This window comes from Pipra filicauda, unplaced genomic scaffold (assembly GCF_003945595.2).
Source record: "Pipra filicauda isolate LSUMZ 115617 unplaced genomic scaffold, ASM394559v2 scaffold285_size1263560_pilon, whole genome shotgun sequence".
Taxonomy (NCBI): domain Eukaryota; kingdom Metazoa; phylum Chordata; class Aves; order Passeriformes; family Pipridae; genus Pipra; species Pipra filicauda.
Genome location: NW_024104404.1, coordinates 277,910 through 302,522, shown reverse-complemented (window position 1 = coordinate 302,522; position 24,613 = coordinate 277,910). Strand labels below are relative to the sequence as shown.

Here is a 24,613-nt window from a genome sequence, read left to right as displayed (position 1 = left end):
CTCCAGCAAATCAGTACAAGCACCCTGAAGATGTGCCAACCTTCTCTGTATTTCAAGGTAAGAGATGGTTTCACTCTAAGAGATTGGGATAATTGGAAGAGTGCTTGCCAGTGCATGTGAAGGCCAGTTACATGCCCCTGCTGAGCACTGTACAATTCCATAAATTTAACTGAATGGAGTCAAATTCAAGGATGCTGAGACAGCTGTTCTGTACTGCCACGAATTCCTGCAGATGATCCCCAACAGCAGTTTTGGTTTTTAAATTTCTTTCAGAACTGGGTTAACTGGAGTAAGATTTTCTGCTAAGAATAAGACTAAGATAACCACTTGCTGCAGTTTTCCTGAAAGTCTGGTTAATGCAGTTCTCTTGGACAGCTCTAGTAACACTGCAATCTCAAATGACAGAAAACTGAGATAAAAGGCTGTGACTACGTTGACCAGCTATATTTTAGTCCTTGAAACATTTCATCTTCACCAAAGAATCTGAAACAGAAGGATTTCTGCACCAGGTCATCAAGCAACAGTCTGAACATGGAAATGTGCCCAACCTACAGCTATTTGCACCTTGTCATGACAATCCATTCAGCACTGGGTTTACTGGAAATGGCCCATTTTTGGATTAAAAAAAAGACAAACCCAAACCAACTAGCCAAGAAAAGGGTGCAGGTATTGGGTGGAGCAGCCTTAACAGGCAAAGATCTAGCAAAGAGCACATGCCTAGGATGTGGTGTCACAGTGAACAGTCCACCAACCAGAAAGATTAGGAACACCTAAAATTGCTCTGAAAAACTCTACAGCAGTAGCCATTTAGTCATTTAATCTTCCAGAAAATATTTTGCTGCACCACCAGTAGAAAAATCTTAAATTATGAGCTCTGACAGCTTTTCCAACCGCAAGGTACTGACTTCCTCCCCCATCCAATACTTAAACTCAAAGTTCTGCTTCAGTGTGATTCTTGGTGCTTTTAATCTATTAAGTACCTTACAGGTTGTCATGACAAGCTCCTTTTATATCCAGTGGAAACACAGTATTAACTGCTGGCTTTGTCAAGTTGCAGCATTATGGCTCAGATGGAACAAAGAGCTCCCTTCTAACTGCTTAAAGCAAATCCCACAAATACAGATGCACTTTCTCACTCTTTTAGAAGTGCTCTCATCCTTAGCAAACACACAGTTTACACCCTAAATTTTAAAATACTTGAGGCATCTTCTAGAGTTACATTGCTAGTGAGAGCCAAACAAATCTAATTTCTGCTAATTGGAACTTAGAGAGGACTAACACTTGAGATCAAAGAACCAGACAGACAGTGAGCTGCACTGCCTACAATGAACAGTCACCGATTCCACTGCGTGGAAGGGACTTTTTCCTCTAATCCCCTCAGCAGCAGAAGGACTTGGTAGGTTGACACTTACCCCTGCCAGTTCTTGTTGAATAGGAGCAAGCTGGGCTTCAGCAGCGGGACTCAGGGCAGCACTGACTGAGGCCACAGTGGGAGCAGGGTGCTCAGAGTCGCGCTCACCAGCTGGTTCTGTATGACCCACACCATGGTGGAGGGGCTCAACCTCTCCCTGGGGGTCCTCGCCTGAATCCGACAAAGCTTTTTGCTCTGCAGGGGACTGTGAGCAGAAAAGACAACGTCCCTTCAGTGCAAGGCTGCGACAGGAGAGAGCAGTTGTCCTACTGAGAGCATCTGCTAACCCCTTTTTGAATTCCGCTGTTCTCACAGTATGGCAGAAGGAGCTGCTCGCTGCTGAGGCACCAATTAAAATACCCAGGAACTATGTAAACAACCTGCTGACTGAATCAGCCTCCCCTCCCCACAGAAAGCATCACGTGGAGCAAATGCACTTTTTTGAAAGTTAGCCAAAATCATCTGTGTCCCCGGCAAAGAACATTTTGCCAGCCACAGGGCTGCTGGAGTTTAACTCCTTCTCTTGAACACTTAAAGACAGCTGATAGCTTTTACCCCCAGATTCAGACATAAAAATTAAATAGACAATTACTGTAAATAACTGTCCTTCGCTGCTTCTTCAGCTCACGTTTCAGGGAGGTGAGGTTGGTTACAAAACTCTCCACAGAAACGATTTTAACATTCACACAAGACAGGTGATCCTTTCAGATTCACGTGATGGTGAATTATCCAAAAAGCAACATCAATGCTTTCTTTCATAAATAAAGAAGTCTGCACATCTATTTCAAGGAGGGAGGTGACAGGATAACTAGTGCACCCTAATGCAATTTGGTATTTGCTGAACTTCTGCCACAGACTTGTCATTTCTTCACATCATTTAATGCTGCACATCCCCGCTTGTAGAACAAAAATCAAGCATTACCACATTCTGCACACATCTGAAGAGTAAAAAACTTATGGGCTTTGAGCCCAAACAACTGTATTGTGATTAAGGACTAAATTATAGTCCATGGATAACATGCAAGCCAAGGATGTGCTCCCAGCTGAGATGTGTGGGCCAAGCTTCCCAATGTCTTATGACAAAATATCTAAAGAATCAAGCAGTAAGGCAGAGATGAACACAACCTTGGCTTGTTCACAGAAAACACTTGGTAGAACAAAGAGAGATTAAAAATGCCAGAGCCATGCAAGAGAGTAAACAGAAGCCTCAAAAATAAACAGCAGCGTTTACATCTTAAGGGTCCCAAGTTCTCCAAGTAAGATTTGGCCTGTTCTCATAACAGAAACAACTACTAAAAGCCTGCAATACATAAAATTTTATCTTGCAAGAAATTACTACAATTAAGGATGAAAATAGTCGAAATATATTCACTGGGGTAATACTATGTCAGGTAAAAGTTGGGGATGCTGGGCTTTTGTACTGCCAAAATTTTCTGGATTTAATATTTAGTTGTTACTAACAGATCCAAACATTAACTTAAAACCCCACAGAATGAGAAGAGTTAAAGAAACATTTAGTTTGTCACCAAAAATTTAATCAAGTCTAGCACTCTAACAACCTTCCTTACCTCTTTTGCTGGGGAGAAGAGCAGGAAAAGGCTACCTGGAGCTGGCCCCAGCACTTACAACATAGGTATGTTAGTCACAGAGAAAGACAATAAGTAAACACCTCAGTTTTCCACTTGATGCTTAAAACCCATTACTCCTAATCCCTTTTGAATCAAAGCCTCATTGTTGAGGTCAAGGGCACTCCACAGGCCACTCAAACTGTCTTCTTCCCCTTCAAGGGGAGACAGCCATAAAAAAAAGCACAAGAATTAAGTCACAAGTTACCAGCATCACACTCACCACAAAAGCAATTATAAAGCAGCGGCACTGAAGAGCTGGTATTTCTCATGGCTTAAAACCCACGTGTCCTTTGGTTCTCTCTCTGCTATCCCAAATTGTCCCTGTGTATCTCACAACACGGCCCTTCCTCCCACAGCTCCTCAATCCTGCCCAGCCTCCTCTGGTCACCTGCAGGCCCAAGGCCGCTCACCTTGCCCGAGCAGAGCCAGCCTCTGCCAGGGAGCAAGTCAGGCAGGTTTCTAGTTTTCTGGAAACATCTACAATGGTTTTAACATTTAAACCTCCATCACTTTGTCACTAGTTACCAGACTCAGCAAGTGTTAGGCTTGGGGGTCCATCGAGCCGCAGCAGAACCACGTGCACTCGGCTCCTGGGCCAAGAGCTGCTCATTGCAGCACTGACACCCCCCTCACCCTGTTCCTGCAGCACTGACACCCCCCTCACCCTGTTCCTGCAGCACTGACACCCCCCTCACCCTGTCCCTGCAGCACTGACACCCCCCATACCCTGCCCATCCCTAGAGCCCCTGCAGCACTGACACCCCCCTCACCCTGTCCCTGCAGCACTGACACCCCCCTCACCCTGTCCCTGCAGCACTGACACCCCCCACACCCTGTCCCTGCAGCACTGACACCCCTCACCCTGCCCCTGCAGCACTGACACCCCCATACCCTGCCCACTGCACTACTGACACCCCCATACCCTGTCCCTGCAGCACTGACACCCCCCACACCCTGCCCAGCTCCCCAGGGACAGAGCCTGCCAGCACTGACACCCCTCACCCTGCCCCTGACACCCCCATACTGACACCCCCCTGCCCCTGCAGCACTGACACCCCCCTCACCCTGTCCCTGCAGCACTGACACCCCCTCACCCTGTCCCTGCAGCACTGACACCCCCTCACCCTGTCCCTGCAGCACTGACACCCCCCCTCACCCTGTCCCTGCAGCACTGACACCCCCCATACCATGCCCAGCTCCCCAGGGCCAGAGCTTGTCCCTGCAGCACTGACACCCCCCACACCCTGTCCCTGCAGCACAGACACCCCCCACACCCTGCCCAGCTCCCTGGGTGCCCCTGCAGCACTGACACCCCTCACCCTGCCCCTGCAGCACTGACACCCCCACTGCAGCCCTGCCCACTGCACACTGACACCCCCATACCCTGCCCCTGCAGCACTGACACCCCCCTGTCCCTGCAGCACTGACACCCCCTCACCCCCCCTGCAGCACTGACCACCCCTACCCTGTCCCTGCAGCACTTGCCACAGCACTGACCCCCCTCACCCTGTCCATCACTGCCCACTGACCCAACCCCCTCAGAGCCTGCCCACTGCAGCACTGACACCCCCCTCACCCTGTCCCTGCAGCACTGACATCCCCCTCACCCTGTCCCTGCAGCACTGACACCCCATACCCTGCCCAGCTCCCCAGGGACAGAGCCTGCCCACTGCAGCACTGACACCCCCCACACCCTGTTCCTGCAGCACTGACACCCCCCACACCCTGCCCTGCAGCACTGACACCCCCACACCCTGCCCAGCTGGCACAGCCATTGAGACAACCCTGCCATTAACAGCCTGTGAAGAACCCGAGCAGGGTTGGGGCACCCTAAAAGCCACAGTGCTGAAAAGCTGTAACGAGAAGGGTACTGGGAAATGGGGATGAATCCAAGGATTTGACAGGGATGGGAATGAATTCTGCTCCTTGTCAGTAGGCAGAATGATCCTCAGGATGAGCCAACCATCACCAGGGGTCTGGAGGCAGCAGGGAATGATTAGGAAACTGCAGACAGCCAGACTGAGGCTGGAGATCACCAAAATATTCAGTGCTCATAAGAGGCAAAATAATGCCTAGAGAGAGGCTGTGGAAGTGTTTCCACATAAAAATAGCTAAAAACCTTATTATTCTTCAGCCATAATACACAGAATTTGGAGTAAAAAGGAGCAGGCATATAACTGTGAAATCTTAAGTGGCATGTAAGGTGCCAATGCAGTGACTGCCACAGAGCAAGAGCTGGAAGGATCTTGTTAAACTTTGCTATTACAGGTTCAAAAGAAGTCCCGTCCAAAACTAAAGGGGACAAGAAGTCCATCCTGCTAAACTTCCTGTCAGAAGGTGCCATGGATCCCAGTAGCTCAACACACACATTCAGCAAGCAACTGGAGAAATTAGAAGAAAGAGGAAAAAAAAAAAGGAAAAAAAAAAGAGCCTTACCAGAAATTTACCCTGAGTTTTAGCTACAGATCAGAAAATTGCTAATAATGCAAGAAGAGGTGAGAACATCCAACACACACTTGTGCTACACACTTAAAAGTGGAAATGACAAATTATTTTGCAAGTAATTTATATCAGTTTAGAACACCTAAAAGTGGGCTAAACATCCAACAGATTTTAATAACAGTAATTAGTGACAACTATTTTAAAAAGTAAAATAAACATAACTCTGATTCCTATCCTGAGCAAGGCTGGAATATATGCTTCAAGACCCACAAAAGAAACAAACCAGAAATAACAATTATTGCCAATCATCACTTTTACACCGGAAAATCTGAAGCCAAGATGAGATTTCATGGCCAAGTCAATACATAAAATTATATTAGAAAAAAATATATCAAATTAATAAAAAACTATTGCAAGTTTCAGAATTTTGTGAATGCTATTTAAGAGTGTTTAGTTGGTTTAAGTCATGGAAGACAAAATCAACAAAGGACTCATGGATTTGTCAAAACAGAACTACTCCAGGCAGAAGTTCATTAAGCTGTTCTCAAGAAAGTATATTCATGGGAAATTGCAAACTCCTAAAATTAATTTTAGTCTTCAGTCACACATGCTATTGAAAGGGTTTCCTAATCTCCTAACTTCATGAATTCTGATCTAAGTTCTTGTTTGAAGTTCTTTGTACCTGGTGAACATTCACTCTCTTCATTCTTGCTGTAATGTTTTGTCTGAGATGTGTGTCCTTCCTGGAGCCTCCTCTTCTCTATAGGAAACACTCCTTATAAAGTACAGCTCTAGGGATAACTTGGCAAAAATCTGATCCTGTCTCCTAAAGACTAAGGCAAAGATCAACAGAGAGAGATGAATAATGTTAGGAAGCCATCAACACAAACTCACCTTGCTCAGCCAGATCAAACAAAATCTATGTTATTAAAACTAAAAATAATCCACTCAGACTAAATACATTCAGGTCTATTCAGAGATTTGGCTTTCTCTGCCTTGCAGAAAATAAAGAGAGACATGAAGGAATACTTAAGAGCTAAGATTCATATGATGCTACAACCTCCAAATATAGGCAAGCAAATAAAATGCATTTTCAATAAAGACTGGCATAAGAACTCTTGGATCAGCTTCTCCTTCCATTTCTAAGTTGTGCTATTTGCAACTCCTTCCCTCATTTTCCTCACCCTGGCCTATCCAATGGCCTAAAAAGACTACTCTCAGTATATCTTTTCACACTTTTGACCTGCTCAGAGCCAAAGACCTCTGGCTGGTATCCTCAACTGCCTCTGACATTATCAACCTCTATATTCCTCCCAGTTTCACCTTGCACAACTGTCTCTCCAGATATGTTCATGACCATTATTTCAAGAGCAGCAATGTATTCACAATTATGAACTCTCAGGCATCAATTTTAACTCCTTAAGTATGCTGTTGACTCACAACATTGTTCAATTAGGTGTCCCTAACCAAGTCTCCTGGCAGCTGTGCAAAGGATGCTGAGAGAGCCTGGCCAAGGGAATGTTTTGTCTCTCCACACACAAGTTTCTTCATCCATAGTTCTCTCTCTGCCACCATCCTAAACCTACAAGTCGTGCCTACAGCATGACCAGTACTTTCTAGTCATTGACCTCCTCAAACCACCAAAATCAAGCACTTCCAAATAATACCACATCAAACCAAGACTTCAACTAATCCCTACTTTACACATCATCTTAATTTACTTTTTTAACTCGTGGTTTTGCTCTCCAGACTACCTGCAAATGCCATCTTTCTCATCACCTAAATCACTTTTACAACTCCACACCTACTTTTAAAACTCCACAGTTCAGGCTGTGATGACAGCTAGAACAACTTACCAACATAAACCCTTATTCACTCCAGAACCTTTACCTTTAGCACCCAGATGCCAGTTACCCCTTGAACTCTTTGCACCACTTCAGAATGGAACATGACCCAAGCATCAGGTAACTTATCTTCCTTCAGGGTCGTCCTTAAAAGCTCAGCACTATCAATTCACCTACAGAAAGCAGTACACTGACCAAAACTAGTCATAAAACAAGCTGTTCTTTTTCATTTAAAGTGTTCTTTTCTATATTCTACCATTATCCCAACCCAGGCTGGCAAAGGGAAGAGGACAAGGTGCAAGCTACACCACAGACAATGGCTTGTTTCCAAGCACAAAAATTTTTTAAATCACAGTTGCATATCTACCTTTTGATGTACTTGAGACTAGGGAGGTCATGATGATCCTAACATGATGAGAATCAGTAATGACCAGAAGATCACCACAGCTCACACTTGCAGAACAAAGGACATTATTACAAAAGCATTTTTGGACAAAGTGTTTCTTTACAACACTACTGTGTTAAATCTGTTTGAGCTATTAGACCTGCTAAAAAATGTGTAAATCCAAAAACCCAGAATGCTTTCACCTCAGAAATGCATGTTAAAAGTTAACTTCAGAAAATAACTTCAAGCAACCTATGGCCAGAAATTTGTCATGAAATGGTTTTATGGCAAAACTAAAATTAGTTTCAGAGCAGAAACACAAATCAAACAAGTGTCTAACATTCATCACAGAATAAGCTGTATCCATCAACTGAAATATTTAATTCAAAAAGTGCTATGCAAAGCACAGCATAGCTCGTGAGTTATTGGGATAATGGAATAACAGAAATACTCTATGCCTAACACAGCGACATTCAGACTTTATGTTGTTTTCAGATCTTAACAGTTTGAGTCCTCCTAAGCTGATGCAATTTTCCAACCAGCATCAGCATTAGAAACTCTGCCTGTCAGAAATAGGAACAGCAGTGCTAACACTCAGATATCTGTGAGACTATCTCTATTTCACACATTGTAAAAATAGTTCTCAGCGTGTTAAGGAGATACGAAAATCACAAAAATGGAGACTCACTCAAATGTGGAAACAGCCAACTTGACATCCACCATTAAGTGATATCTATAATGAAAATGACAACAGAGAGACTAATCCTGGCTTTAACTGCAAAAGAAAACAACTCAAACCTCCTTACTGAACAAAAAATTTAGAGGCAGCATTATGAACACCATGCATTTTTTGTCCCATCTAAATCAACAAGACAAACTGCAGTTCTATTAAAGTTCTATTAAAATGTATAAAACCTTCGCTGGAAGACAAGTTATAAAATTAGTTTCCAGACTAGTATGAACTTTGTCCTACAACACGCTGAGTATTTTCCAACTTCTAAAAGAGAAATAGATCATAGAACTATAGAATCATTCCAGCTGGAAAACATCTCTGAGATCATCAAGTCCAAGCATCAACCCAACACTGCCAAGGCCACCACTAACCATGCCCCCAAGCACCACATCCACATGGCTTTTAAATCCCTCCAGGAATGGGAGGGCAGTCTGAGCCAGGGCTGTACAATCTTTTGGTGAAGAAACATTTCCTAATATCCAACTTAAACCACCCCGACACAACTAGAGATCATTTCCTCTGGTCCTGCCCCTTCCTCTGGGAGCAGAGCCTGACCCCCACCTGGCTGCACTCCTGCTGCTCCAGACCCTTCCCCAGCTCTGTTCCCTTCTCTGGACACCCTCCAGCCCCGCAAAGTCTTGTCATGAGAGGCCAAAAACTGACCCCAGGTTTTGAGGTGGTGCCTCAGCAGTGCCAGCACAGGGGGACAGTCACTGCCCTGGCCCTGCTGGACACACTGTTGTTGGTACAAGCCAGGTGCCAGTGGCCTTCTTGGCCACCTGGGCTCATGTTCAGCCACTGTTGACCAGCACCCTCAAGTCTTTCTCTGTTGCACAGTTTTCCAGCCACTCTGCCCCAGACCTGGAGTGTTCCACTGGGTTGGTGTGACTCAAATATGTGACACCTTACAAGTACAAACTTAAGTAGAGATTTCTAGAAAAATAATGTTGTTTAACTTAATAGTAGACACTTAGTTTCAGAAAAGGTAGAAAGACCACTGAATTATATCAAGTCAGCTGTAATACTGAGAGAGTCTGTAGACTCTGCAAAAAAATAATTCTGCTCAGGATGTCCTGGTTCCTGTGGAAGAGCACTAGGCAAACATCTTAGCAACCATCATCCTGAATACACACATACAACTGAACACACAATGCAATGCTTTTCCTCACCCCCAGTGAGGACTGTCACACTGCTGTGTCAGCACTGAAAAGCCTCCATGAACACTTCTGCTAACAGAAAAAAAGTGACTTGACAGACTAAATTAAAACTGCAATTTACATTGAGAAATTACATATTCAAGAAGCGTGCTGTTTGATGATTATTTTGAAGTTACTTTGGCATTTTCTTCAAAACATTGCTCTAGGAAAAAGTCCTTTGTTCAAAGAATTTCCTTGTTAACTTTAATAAGGATAGTCTGTTGTGGCAGGCAATGCACTTAATCAGGCACCTTTTACAGAAATACTAATGGAGTTAACTGTTAATGGGAACATTTAGGTATTATGTCCTTCTGAAAATACAGTGAAAGGTCTCAACCTGTGTGTAACCTGAGGCACCTTTCCTTGATTAAGTTGATCAAAGCTGGCCTGAATGCTAGGTTCTGATATATACAGTATAGATTAAGTGGTTGTTACTTTTGGCTCACAGAACTGTGTTCTAACTATTGTATCCATACACCAAAAACCAGCTACTGGCACAAGCTTTATTTAATCAAACTGCAAGAAGCACAGCACTGATGCTTCTACCACTCCTTCTCTCCAGTGTCAAATACACACAACAGAAGCTACTAAAATTATTAATCACTCTCCCTTCCCCTTTAAGAAAATCCTACATCTCCATACAATACACACTTTAACATGAGCATTTATGCCTGTTACTACTTTGAAAACTGGCAACTAACTGACAGATGCCAGACTCTTCCTGACCTGCTTCAAGGAACAAGCCTTATTCCCCAGCCAATCTAGACCTTATTCCCTGTCCAGAGTGACCACGGCTTGCCCCCTTGATAGCACCACCACCACCTGGCATTTAGATTAATTTCTAACTCCTCTCTAACCCCTGTAACCTTCAAGGTGCTTGGGAACCCCCAGGGCTGGACACACACAGCCCCTTCACCCCACAGCTCTGGCTGTGCCTGGGCACAGGTTGTCCTGAACACAGCTACTGGCTCAGCAGCACCACAGTGCTCAGAATTCTCAGCAGCTGGGAAGACAGAGATCTCTCTCTCCCTGGACCCTCTCTGCCAGTCCAAAAAATACATTAAGCCTTTAACTAATATATTTTTTTATAAATATTTTCTTGAGATCTATCAGAGTACAACAGATCTGTCTCACAGCTTAATGCAGCAGCTTGCACAGCCTAAGGCATGGACTGTGCAGGCCCTGGAGGTGTCACTCTGTGCAGAACCAAAGGTACAACGTGAAGGAACTTGAGAGCACAAGAACTGTCATCTTGGCATGTAAGGACCAGGGCAACAAAAAAGGACACAGGACCACATCACTGTGCCTGAGTTGCACACTGCTATGACCACTGCTTCCAGACTGACCAGGGTAAAGGACACCTGGGGAGAACACTCACCATGATGCACCTCAGAAGGGACTTCAGCAACAGTCTAAGCAACAGTGGGTAACTGGAGCTGTTTCCTAAAAGTCAGTGTGATCCAAATGGAGAGTGCAAACACCAGCACTCCCTTCACTCCAAAGCACATGCAAACAATCGCTGTAAAAAAATCTAACTGAAAGGACATCTCAAAGTACTTACTCTCAGGTAGATTTTATTTGATTAGCTAATATTAGGAGAGCAGATTTAAATCCTTCCCAAGCTGAGAAAAGATTTCAAGCTCTGATGATGAATATGCCTACTGAACCTGTGAGAAAGCTGAACTCTGGCACTTGTTCCAAACCAAAGAAAAGCTATCAACTGAAAAATGGTTGAGTATTTCAATTCAAACATTTTCTGACTGCACAGATAACATAACAATCCAGTGATCCAACAGAACGTGCATCGTGTGTACACAATTACACTTCTCTGGGTTCCCACCACCTTCAAGTGAAACAATGGTAACCTTGATTTTTTCTCCCCCCCCAAATCTTAATAGCTTTTACTATTAACCAGGAAGAATTAAATACCTTAGTATATCGAGATGAGGGAACAGGATTGCCATTTCCCAAGGTAACTAACACTTTACAGCTTGCTAACCAAAGATATGAGAGACATTTAAATGTGCTGAGGTGAAAAACGATAATCTAGACCAGTTTGCTTTGTCTTAACATGATTATCAGATAAAGGAACTTTATAGATTTCTCATGCAACTCAACTGTCAGTGTTCCTTTGCCAGAGGTTCAAGATACACCTTCACAGATACTTTTTCTCCCAGACTGGTCCATTTTCTGTCTGAGGAGCTACCTGTACTGTGCTACCATCACACATCTTCCCACTTTTAGCCTTTCAGCACCTCCTTGCCCCATGTCCCTTAATAATGTTAATGCTCTATTATCCATCTTCAACTTCACAACTTCACAGACAAAGGGCTGATCACCATGGAAGGAGTCAAGGCCAAGAACAAAACAGATAAAAAACCATATCAACATCTCCTTACCTTCTGTGCTTTATCCTTCTGAAATACAAAGACAGGTGGAGCAATGGCAGGTTTTTCTGTAAAAAGAGAAATCATTGGGGTTTTTTCCAACCACATTCATTAGTAACTAATATGAAAATGTTAAGTTCTGTGATGCCTTTACCAACAGTGAAACCTTAAACCAGTTAAATCTCAGTTACACATATTGTTTCCACCAGTTCCTGGTAACATATAAGGAAAAAGGAGTGTTTTAAGGAGAACAACACAATCAATATCTGAAAACTGTTTGTCTTTCCCCTCCAGATGTCTTTCCAACTAGTACTTGTACTGTACTTCAGTGCCTCAGGAGGAACAGACCCTTTGCTGCAGTAGTTCACCAGCTGAACACATGTTTTTCCTTCCCCATCATCCCACATGAATGAAAAGGGAGTTTGCTGTACACCTCCACATACCCCTTCCTTAAAGGTCACCTAACTGACACTTGATTACACTTGTATTTCATTATCATTGAAAGGTTTAGAGAGGACTTAAATCAACATTTGCAGGTCTAAAACCAGATATTCCATGCATATTATTACAGAGGGACCACTCTTTTCTGCATAATTTAAGGGCACATCTGCTTTCTACTTAAAGCTCTGAATCAAGTATTAGCAGGACACTATTTTCTAAATAAGCACATCGGCATTTAGTCTGCAAGAACAGAATTAATTTCTAGAATGAGTGTTATGTTTCCACTGTCCTTCATGATCTCACAACTACCTCAATGTCCCCAAGAACCAAAGGATACACACACAGGGGGAGTGTGGGATAAAGCAGAGGGGAGCTTTCCCAGCAGTTTAACAAACTGATGCACCTTGTGCATGAGTTGTATGTGCACACACACTGCAGTCAGCAACCCTCCTGCTTTTAGGGCTAAAGATGGGTACAATACTGCAGTGAAACAGTGGGATTTAGGGAGAGATGGACTTTGGCTGATTTCTTTGCAAAAGTTCTACTTTTGCAATTATCCAGTCTTAGAAACGAACGTAGACATTGAAGAAAATTAAAATTTTTAGAGCTTTCAGAACTTGAAAGGCTACCATAAAAAAAGAAATATAAAGCCATCAAGAAGTATTACCTTGCACCTAAAAATAGGACAGTATCGTAAAATCCTCCATAAATCAGCTGCAGCATCAGTAAAACACTTGGATCAGCATATAAGGAAAAGGGGATGAGATTGTCCATTTGGGAACTGATAGCTGCTAGATCAGTTTGGCTGAAAAAGTGAAATTTTAGCTGATATACACATAGAATTATGAAAAGTATTACAAGAACTGTGCATTTATTTGGGAGGGTGGAAGAGCATCTTTCTACTCTTCTGTGGATCTAAGTCAGAGGGATATCCAGCAAAAACACTCCGAGACTGATCTTGTAAGACTGGCATAACTTGTTCTACAAAAGGTAGAACTGATCAAGAAATTAGGCTCCCTACTACATAATTTTGCTCCTTTTTCCCCTTTATTTTTTAAGTTCTTCTCTCCATCAAGTACTGCTGAATCTTAAAAATGCTCATTAATAAAAGCAACGCAGCCCAAAAGCGAAAAACAATCTATCAACTAACAAAGGTCATCAAGAGACCCTTAACTTTGATACCTGTCCCAAAAACCAGGCTGTGTCCAAACAAACCAGGGATCACTTGTGATCCCCTTGACCTCACTATAACCTGCTTGTGGGAGGTTCCACCCAGGCAAGGGCTGAGCTTTTAACCCTTGACTTCACAGTTTCACTCCTTTCTTTATACCCTGAGCTGATGTTTAGTCCTCATTAGTGCTGGAGCTGCAGCACTGCCCTCTGCCAAACCAGAGATCTGCCAGAATGTGGCACCTGATTGTGTCATGCACACCTTACAAGAGACTCCTGCACCAAATTCCATTGGTACCGAGGAGAACTGAACAAAAAACCCACTTGTCTGTCTAATGTTTAATAATGGATTGAAGTACTGAGAGAGAAGAAAGCAAACAGTAAGAAAACCAGATCCAACAACAATGCAAAGAGCAGAGGAAACATGGGACAGGTGGCAAAAGACTGGAAGTTGATGCAAAGAACACAAAAAAATAGGAGATGGGAGTCTGGTGATTGAAAACTGAGCGTTCAGGAAAAAAGAAGGAGGATGTCAGGAACAGCAGAAAGCTCACAGAAAAAAAAAATTAGATGCAAAAACAAAGAATAAAACAGAGTGAAAAACACCAAATGTTTGAGACTGTGTCCAGCTACAACAAATGAGACTGGAAAAAGCATCTAGTAAAGCAAACTATGGCCAGGCATGTTAGTCAAGCTGGAAAAGGGAACACTTGTGCAACGTTTGAGAGTCTCTGTCCACTGAAGGAACAATCCTGCAGCACCCAAGCTCCAGGAATCTCACTCTCACTCCTGCTGACTGTGAGCCCAACCAACAGGATGGCATCCATCAGGAATGGACAGCAGGCACTCACAGCTATCAACTACACCAGAGCTTACTCAGGCACTTATTTCAACTTGTTCCCTATGTCACTGAGTGACATAATTCCTAATTCCAGCTCAAGGTGAGATTGTCTAATCTGACCACCTTCATTAAACACAGCACATTTTTCTGAGCCTTATTTAAGTTTTGGGGAAACATTTTCATTGAAGGCATTAAAAGCCAAGTATTATTGCCCTGAATTATCCATTACCTCACTCGGTAAAATACACTAGTGCCAAATTTTCCATTGAAATGTCCTGCTTCAGCTTTTGGTTCTTGATTCCTAGTTACATTTTTTTAAATGCATTTATGTAGAGCTCTCTAGCACTCAATGTTTTTCCTACAAAAGGACCTATGCATGCTGTGTTCCCCTGTTGACTGAAGAGAGGTTTTATTTTTGTAGATCAGAAATGCAGATGTTCAATAGTTCTTCAGTTTTTCCCCTTAAGTGCCACTCCAAAACACAAAAAGAATTGTTGTTTGTGCTAGCCAACCTCAGGGGCAGACAGTCACATTTTCTTTCAGTGTGCTTCCATTCCATCAAGTTGTCTGAAGGATGAGGTACAGTAAAAACAGATCTGCCAGGTCCACCAACTTAAAATCAAGCATGACAAAGGAAGGAAAAAACCCCAGCCTTCAAACTTCAGGTATAATACATGTAAGAGAACATGAGATCTTCTCCTTCACTCAAGAGATGAACAGTAAGAACACACAGTTCTTAAAAACTGAGGAACAGATTTCGTTTTTCTCCAGACAAGCAGACAGAAACATGGCAAAACAAGGATCTGGAGAAAAAATGTCAATTTTCTAACCAAGTCAGTCTCAGTAAAGGTGCTCTGAGAAAGTCCAAGCACGTAAGAAGGAAAGCAAACCTTCAGTAATTAATGCCAGAGGCAGTACATCTCCAATCCCAATATCTGGAACTCATACAAACCTGAATGGTGGTAGGCTGTCAAATCAGTCTGAAAACCAACTGAATCCACAGAACTCCTTCCTGCTGTTTATTCCCAAGTCACAGATATTTCACCCTGCTTGAGTAACTACAAAAACCTCGAGAGCTGGTTTTCACGGGCTAAATGTCTTTAACATATTTTACTATCAAGTCATTATCAATAAATGCCCTATGTGCTGTCAGAAAAACATGTGTACTGTTAAACCTCCTCAGCTTCCCTCACAAGCCTTTGAAACCAAAAATGCAGAAACAGAAAATACCACCTCAATGGCTCAGGCAGAGATATCATCAACTCATATACACTATTTAATGTGAGATTTTTAACTTAGATACGTGAGCATTAGTAGCTGTAGCAAACTCTCCCATATCAACCCTATTTCCCACAGCTGGACAAACATCCATTCATGTCAACACAAGCACAGCAGCAGGTGCACCTCCAGCAGCCGTGAGATGTTAGACCTCCCCTGCATCATGGAATGACCCACTACTGAAAAAAATCTAAGGGACCAAGGGCAACAAGAAAAGCTTCTGTAGGTACACTGGTGATAAGGGAAAGGCTTAGGAAAATGTGGGCCCTCTCTGGCAGGAAATAGGAGACCTGGTTACTGGGGATATGGAGAAGGCTGAGGGACTCAATGACGTTTTTGACTCTTCACCAACAAGTGCTCCAGATGCACTGCCTGAGTTACAGAAGGCAAAGGCAGGGACTGGCAGAATGAAGGGCCACCTGCTATAGGAGAACAGGTTTGAGACCATCTAAGGAACCTGAAGGTGCACAAGACCATGGAACCTGAGGACATGCATCTGGGGGTCCTGAGGGAACTGGCAGAAGAAGTGGTTAAGCCAATCTTCATTCACCGAGATGTCACGGCCATCTGGTAAAATTCCCACTGACTATAAAAGGGGAAATATAATCTCCCTTTTTGAAAAGGGGAAAAAAGGAAGACCTGGCAAGATCATGGAGCAGATCCTCCTGGAAACTGTGCTAAGGCACATGGAAAATAAGGAGGTGATTGTTGACAGCCAGCATGGCTTCACTTACACCTGACAAATTTGGCGGCCTTCTGTGATTGGGTGATAGTGTTGGTGGATGAGGGAAGATGACTGACATCATCTACCTGGACTTGTGCACAACATTTGACAGGAGATCCTTGTCTCTAAATTGAAGAGACATGAGTTTGGCAGAGGGAACACTCCCTGGATAAGGAATGGGCTGGCTGGCACACTCAGAGTGGGGGTCAACAGCTCAATGCCCAAGTGGAGACCAAGTTTGGGACCAGCACTGTTTAACATCTTTGTCAGTGACATGGACAGTGGGATCGAGGGAAGCCACAAGAAGTTTGCCAATGACATCAAGCTGTGTAGTGCAGTTGATGCACTGGAGGGAAGGGATGGGGCACCCAGAGGGACCAGGACAAGCTGGACAGGTGGGCCCATGCAAACCTTACAAAATTCTACAAGGCCAAGTGCAACTCCTGTGTCTGGGTCAGGGCAATCCCAAGCACAAACACAGGCTGAAGAGGGAATGGATTGAGAGCAGCCCTGAGAAGGACTTGGGCATACTGGTGGATGAGAAGCTCAATATCACCTGGCCACGGGCACTCACAGCCCAGAAAGCTCCCGTGTCCTGGGCTCATCCCCACAGGGTGGGGTAGCAGGTGAGGGGGGGATTCTGACCCCCTGACCCACTCAGGTGAGACCCCCCCCTGGAATCCTGCATCCAGCTCTGGGGCCCAACATCAGAAGGATGTGGAGCTGCTGGAGCAAGTCCAGAGGAGGCCACAGAGATGGTCCAAGGGCTGGAGCCCCTCTGCTCTGGAGCCAGGCTGGGAGAGCTGGGGGGGTTCACCTGGGGAAGAGAAGGCTCCAGGGAGACCTGAGAGCCCCTTCCAGGGCCTAAAGGGGCTCCGGGAGAGCTGGAGAAGGACTTGGGACAAGGGGGAATAGCTTCAAACTGACAGAGAGCAAATTTAGATTAGATATTAGGAAGAAATTCTTGATTGTGAGGGTGGTGAGGCACTGGCACAGGTTGCTTCATGGATCTGCAGACACTCCATCCCTGGCAACATTCCAGGCCAGACTGGATAAGGCTTGGAGCACCCTGATCTAGTGGAAGGTATCCCTGCACACTGTGGGGGTGTTGGAACTCTTCAAAGGTCGCTTCCAACCCAAAACATTCTAAGATTCTATGAAAATAGGAAGAAACACCTGCAGGAGTGTGTTTCTCTGCAGAGTTCTCAGGCTCACAGAGTAAATCCCATGGCAAAGCAGTGACAAAGGCCAAGAAAGCAGTCATCTTCACCAGAGACCATTGTCTCTCCTCATGCCACCATAAGGGCACAGGGTAATTCAGACTGGAGGTCTCTAGTCCAGCCTCCTGCTCTAAGTAAGGGCAGTTCTGACCTGAAGTCAGGCCAGGTTAATCAGGTTATCCAGCCTGGTCTTAAAATCCAAGGATGGAGGCTGAGCAGCCTCCCAGGGTAATCTCTTCTACTGCTTGACTGCCCTTATGGCAGGGAAAAAACCCACCCCCCCCACAAAAACTCAACCTTTTCCCTATTTCCAGCCTAAACATCTCATTCCATCTCTCACCTTTTGTCTCTTGTCCTTCCAACACACACCACTCCAGCGAGCCTGGGTCTGTCTCTCTAATGACCTTCTCACAGACCCTGATAAGCTCCAAATGTGCCTCTCTGAAGCCTTCTTTTCTCTAGGCTGAACAAACCCAGTTCCTTCAGCCTCTCCTCAAACCACATGCAACCCAGATCACCAAACATCTTGGTGACTCACATTAATCTTTAAATTTTAGAAGGAGCGCAGGCCCCACGTCACGAAAACAACTCTCAACACCTCACCAGAACTGCTGTAGCCAGGTTATTGAGAGGAGAATTTCTTTCTAGAGCTAAGAACTACAGTGTTTCAAACACCTTCTTTTTAAATTTACTCCAAATTACAGTGAGAAATGCAATAGTGCCTGATTACATGGAAAACTACATGAGAGGCAGGGGAAAAAAAAAAAAACAAAGCACTGAGGAACTTCCTGGCAAGTAAGGCCTTGACTGGACCTCAAAAGCACTCTCCAACAACAGAAGCACACAAGTTGAAAACTGCTGCTCGACTTTAACTCATTATAATGAGAGGAAAAAGTGTACCACCCCTGTGAACAATGAATGAGTGATAAAAAGGAGAAAAGCAAGTAGGGTGTTAACTGAGTGAATATACTCAGAGTGGTAATTTCTCACCTGTTAAGCCTGATCAGGTTTATCTGAGAGACAAGAAAAATGTAAGTTCAAAGTTAGGTTTAATTATGCTTATGGGAACAGTGCAAGCCACTAAAGTGTTCTTGGGGTCTTTTTCACCTTAATTATTTTATTTGCACCATGAAGAGCAGAATAATCATGATAAATACAACGTATTAAGAGATACGGGCAATTTGCAGGACCATAAAATTCCAAAGGTGTTGATAAGAACACAAGATTCTCTTTCAATAGCCACAAAGAGACTGAAAGCAAAGACCAAGATGCCACTCCATGAGCTGATCTGCAAAAAGGCCCCCACAAGCAAAGTCCAGCCACACTTCATGTCAGAGAGAACAAGCAACGTGACTGGATCATTTCTGGCCACACCACACAAGTGATGTCATGGTGAATATAAATGACACCGGGAAAAGAGAAACTTCTGCCTCCTTTTTAAAACTTTGGTAAGTTGCTGTTTATGAAGTAAAACATCAGATGTTCTCGTTCATGTTCAAACTCTTTTTTTTTTTGTCTCCCATGGCATGAGTTAGCAGGTTATTTCCACAGCTGGCTGGGAAGGTAGAATCCCTTGAATAGTTAAGATTAAATAAAATTTTCCTACATCACATTTAAAGCATAAGTCTTAAGTGTTTGCAGAGCATGTGTTATTTCATTTTCCAAGCCCCTGTGGCATTAATAGAAATAAGTTACCCTCTGCAAAATTAGGTAATTTTACAATTTTAGATCAGGAACTTCACATAAAGCAAATGTCACAAGTCCAAAATGGAAAAAAGTAGCTTATTTTCACATGACAGAAAGAAGAAAACCCCGAGGGAGCCCAAACACTTTGCAATGTAGGTAAAATATTTATAAAGAACTCCCAAAAAGCATTAACAAAAGTTATTAAAGCATTTAGATAGCTCTATCTTGTAAATGAAATAGTTCTTTATGGTGTTTGGGTGTGAATTATTAAGACATGTTTGTCAGCCTAACTTTCCACCCACTAATTTATCTGAAGTCACCATGGGGAAAAAAAAGGGTCTTGTTTCTAGAGAGAGTAGTGAGTGCTGCCTTTTCCCTCAAAGTAACAACACAAATTCTTTGATGCTTTCTCCAAAAGCATCACACAAGTGTGGCACAGGAGTGACACTGATTCCTCTGCAAGGAACTGCTTCAGTTCACACACCTTCTGTGCACTTCACACAGTCACAGAACCCATCAGGATCATCCAGTCCAACTCCTGGTGCTGTGCAGGACACCCCAACAACCCCACCATGGGACTGAGAGAACTGTCCAAGCACTTCTTGAACTCTGACAGCCTTGGTGCTGTGACCACTGTTCTGGGGAGCCTGTTCAGTGCCCAACCACCCTCTGGGGGAAAACCTTCTCCTGATATCCAACCTAAACCTCCTCCAACTCAGCTCCAGCCACTTCCTCAAGTCCTGTCACTGGTCATGAGAATGAAGAGATTCCTACTTGGCTCTCTGCTGCCCCTCGGGGGGTCAGATGTTGAAGGACACAATGAGATCTCCCCTCAATCTCCTCTTCTCCAGGCTGAACAAACCAAGTGACCTCAGCAACTCCTGACAGAGCTTCCCCTCCAGACCCTTCACCCTTGTAGCTCTCCTTTGGATACTCTCTAATAATTTAATATCTTTTTTATATTGTGATACCCAAAACTGACCCCAGGACTCCAAATGTACTCTGCCACACCAGTGCAGAGCAGGGTGGGACAATCCCCTCCCTGGCCCAGCCAGCAATGCTGGGCCTGATGCCCCCCAGGACATGGTTGGCCCTCCTGGCTACCAGGGCACTGCTGACTCATGGCCAACTGGCCATCAACCAGGACCCCCAGGCCCCTTTCCACAGCACTGGTCTCCAGCCTCTAATTTGATTTAAGGCAGTTACATACAGTAAACCTGTTATGATCATAAACTGTAAGTTTAATGACCTCATAAAGTGAAGCAAAGTTGCAGGCACCTCCTGAAAGGGAAATGTGAAAACATCCATCAAATTTTAGCCCTGAGAAAAAGATGTATCACCGTTCAGCTACTGAAAAGATAAAGCAATTTGTTCTCCATACAAGGAGATCCTGTTGGCTAGAGTGCAGCTTCACCAGCAAATTATAGACAAGCAAATTACTACTTGTGTATTAGTGGCAAGTTAATGAGAAAAGCATTTGGGTTCACATAAATTTATAGGGCTGACATGAAGCTGCTGGTTCTCTTTGATACTCCACTGCCACCTGTGTGAAGTGTCAGTTTTAAGACGTGATCCAGCTAGAACACCAAAGAACAAAGACTTCAGAGAAAGTTTCTAAGAGCATTCAGTAACCACTTTATACAGCAGTAAAAGTAATAATTGTGCCTACCATTCCAAAATCCTGGTTTTCAATAATTAACCTCACAATGACAGTCCCCAAAACCTTTATCACAACGTCACTAAATCTTTGCAACGAAGTCGATCAAACTTCACACAGCTGGGGAGAAGTTACTCTCTCCTCCTCTTCATCAGCTCCACACTTAGCAGCTGATCTCCTCTCATCATGAGGGGCAATACCAAGACCAGGATCTGTTCCTATGAAACTTCACAGTACAAACTTCTTTGGAAAGTGGCACTAGGATCCTTCACCCCCCTTCTCTGCAGTAGAGGACCCCCTTAATCCAACAACCTTCTTCTGTCAAGATACAGCTGGCCATCACTCCACTACAGAGAGGTAGGGGAACAGTTTCACCAACTCACTAGAGAAAAAGGAAAGACAAGTGAATGGAAAAAATTCAAGGAACAATTAGAATGAAAAAAAATAAAGTAGTTATGAGCATATTAGAGGAACTGCTTGTAGCTTTGAAGAAAGTTATCACAGAAAGACCATCCATTAAAACAGTTTGAAGTCTTAAAGGACATTAGCAGAATGATTACTGGGAGGCAGTACTGACAGCTCAGCAGTGATTTAAGACATTCAGCAGTCTAAGAGAGGTATCAACTTAGAAGGTAAAGATAACTAATATACCGTTGAAAACAGAAAATCCAATTAGTGAATTGAAACAAAGGGGTGTCATGGTAAAAGAAACAGGTTAAAAAAGCTCTGCATTAGTAAAATGAGAGGAGGCAGACAGCACAAAACCCAGAACTTTTCAAGGGCAGGAGAAGGTTTGCTGCAGTAATCAAATGGGTAAGACAAGAGAACAGACAAGAAAAGCCATTGTTCAAACACACTACACAGTCTGAAAGAATGGCTGAAACCTCATTCTAGGTACTCCTGTCTACTGTGTGTCAAAGGATAATTAGCTTCACACCTCACAGTGAAGTATGATTGAGACAGCTCTGTTGTACAGATCAATCAAGATTAAGGAACATTAAGAGCTTTGCTGTAACCACACTTGGTTTGTGAACATGAACATTTAGCTATCAAATACTTCAGACGTGAGAAGACCAGTACGAAGCAGAAAGTCAAAGAATATTTTAGCAAAATATTTTGCTATCAGCAGCAAAATATTTACTTCATATATTCAAATGAAAATACCTACATTCACCTACAACAATGGAAAAATAAAACAAATGGAAGTGTTTAAGAATGATGAGAAAACAGCCACCTGAGAAGACCCTTACCATGACAGACTGCAAACAAGGCGAGGAGAAAGACAACAGAATTCACCAAGTTTCAGCAGAAAGATGCCAATTCCAGAAAATGCATGTATTTCCACTGTTACACGAAGAACATATGCCTCAAAAATGGAACTGGAGGAAAGAAAACTAACAACAGCCAATGATACCAGAAGAGCAGGAGACAACAGGTCCAAAGCCAGCTCATCTCGCTTAAATGTTACAAAAGATTGTATCACATTCTTATTGCAAGAAGAAACAGAACAAAAGGGATGAAGGTGACAACTCGGGAAGGAGATGCAAATATAAACTGAAAGGATTAGAAGGTGAGGGAAGTCACTGGAGGCAGAAAAGGGTCTGAAGAGAAAAAGATCAGATGAAAAAGTAAGGATGGGATCACACTTCCCCCCTCCATCCCAGACAAGACCCTGCAGAAATAGAGGTAAGTTGGCATCAAAAGATGCAATAAGTACTGGTAACTTGGAATTCACTGGTGAACCTAATGTTCCCCAGTAGAATGGGGAGGCAAAGTGAAGGGCTTCTATGACATAAGATAACTATTCCCAAGCTTCTAGTTCTAAAAGAACATAATAACCCATCAAAATTTATTGTAAGGTCATTATAATGACACTGTGTAAATACTGTCATTAAGTTTCTCACAAATAGTCATCACATACTTGACTACTACCATTCTTGAGACCACTTATCATCCCTCCTTGGGCACTGACAGCTCATCCTGAGTCTGGAAGCCAACAGCCCAACACATGCTGCATCACAGGATTTGTCAAATAACTTAAATGCAGTCGTATTGTCAGCTGCTTGTAGGCCTCAACTTCAAGGGCTGCACCTACCACAGATATTTCCTTCCTGTTGTTTAATATAAATATCAGAGCCATAACTGCCACTGATGCACAGTTCAAATGTAAGAAACAGTCTTGAAAAAGGGGCCTTGCATCTCTTCATTCACCTCCCTTGAAGCATCTCTTCCCCTCTTTCATTACCTGAGAAGAACGAGAAACAGAGACAGCCAGGGCAAACTGGCTTTTGCAAAAACACTGAGGGACATTTGTCATTCCCAAAGGCAAACTACAGATGCCCACTGACACTTAAAACATCCCTGTACACACCTTGGGGCAGAATACCCAAATCCTGCAGTGGTGCAGCCCAGGTTCTCCTAATCCTCTTCAGAAAAAAAGTCAAACCACTTTACTAACAGATTTTTGAGGTTTTCAGCTCAAAAAAATAACACATCTATTATCATACCTCACCTCGTTTTATATAACCGGTTCTATTATTCTCTCAGCTAGAGAAAAGACTAACACGGGTGTAAGCGAAGGAGAGATTTACAGCGGTGCGAAAGTTGTGGACAATGAGTCTAAAAGCACCTGGACAAGGCGGGGCCCAAAGCGGCTCCGAGCCCCCCCCGGGGCCCGTGCCCGGCACCGGGCCCGCCGTCCGCGCCCAGGGAGCACCGTCCCGCCCCCCCGCGGGGGCCACCGCCCAGCGGGAGGCACCTGCGGGCGCAGCCCCGGCCCGGCCCCCGCCCCGCGGACAGCGCGGCGGCCCAGCCGGGCGCTCCCTTTGTCCGGCCGCTCGTCCCGCGGGGGTCGAGGCGGCCGCGGGGAGAGGGCCCTCCCGAGGGCGGGCCCGTGCCCGGGCGCGCCGCTAAGCGCGGACCGCAGGGCCGGGGGTGCCAGGGCTGAGCGCGGGGCCGGAGAGGCCGGCGCGGACCGGGGAGCGGCGGCCGCAGCTCCCGCCTACCTTCGTTCGCCAGGTCCGCCATTTTACTGCCTCGGCCGCGCCCACAATGCACCGCGCGGCCGGACGGCGCCGCGCACCGCGGGCCCCGCGCGCCGCGCACGCGCCGATGGACGGCGGCTCCGGGGCGGCACCGCGCGTGCGCGGGGGGCGGGCGGCGGGTCTGGCCCGGCCGCATCCGGTCCCCTCACGGTCGGTCTCGGTCCCCTCACGGTCGGTCTCGGTCCCCGCGGCCTCTCTCGGGCAGTCCAGTCGCCGTCCCCGTGTGTCGGGCCGTTACGGGGCCCCCGTGGGCCCGATCGCTTCCCTCGGGTCTCCGTGCCTCTTCTCCCCCCCTCCGTGGCCGCAGGGCCCAGGCGAGCGGGCCGTGAGCTGAACGTGAACGGTTCCCGGTGCCGCAGCCCGGCCGGGCTCACGGGGCAGCCATCCCCGTGCAACGGCTGCTCGGGGACGCTGCCGGCCTGAACATTGACTCATGGATTATCCTGAGCTGGAAGGGACCCACAAGGATCATCCAGTCCAACTCCTGGCCCTGCACAGACACCCCAACAATCCCACCCTGTCCCTC

At 44.8% G+C, this 24,613-nt stretch overlaps 1 protein-coding gene across 1 annotated transcript in view; it reads right to left on the bottom strand.

Moving 5' to 3' along the window:
- Nucleotides 1-24,118, bottom strand: part of RANBP3 (RAN binding protein 3) — a 48,955-nt gene extending 24,837 nt beyond the window's left edge. Inside the window, exons 1-3 of the mRNA XM_039382846.1 lie at nt 24,049-24,118; nt 12,039-12,094; nt 1,338-1,616 (exon numbers count right to left, since the gene is read on the bottom strand). Coding sequence (XP_039238780.1) covers nt 1,338-1,616; nt 12,039-12,094; nt 24,049-24,070 — 357 coding nt within the window. The 5' untranslated portion in view covers nt 24,071-24,118. The remainder of the gene's footprint in view (nt 1-1,337; nt 1,617-12,038; nt 12,095-24,048) is intronic.
- Nucleotides 24,119-24,613: the final 495 nt, after the last annotated feature.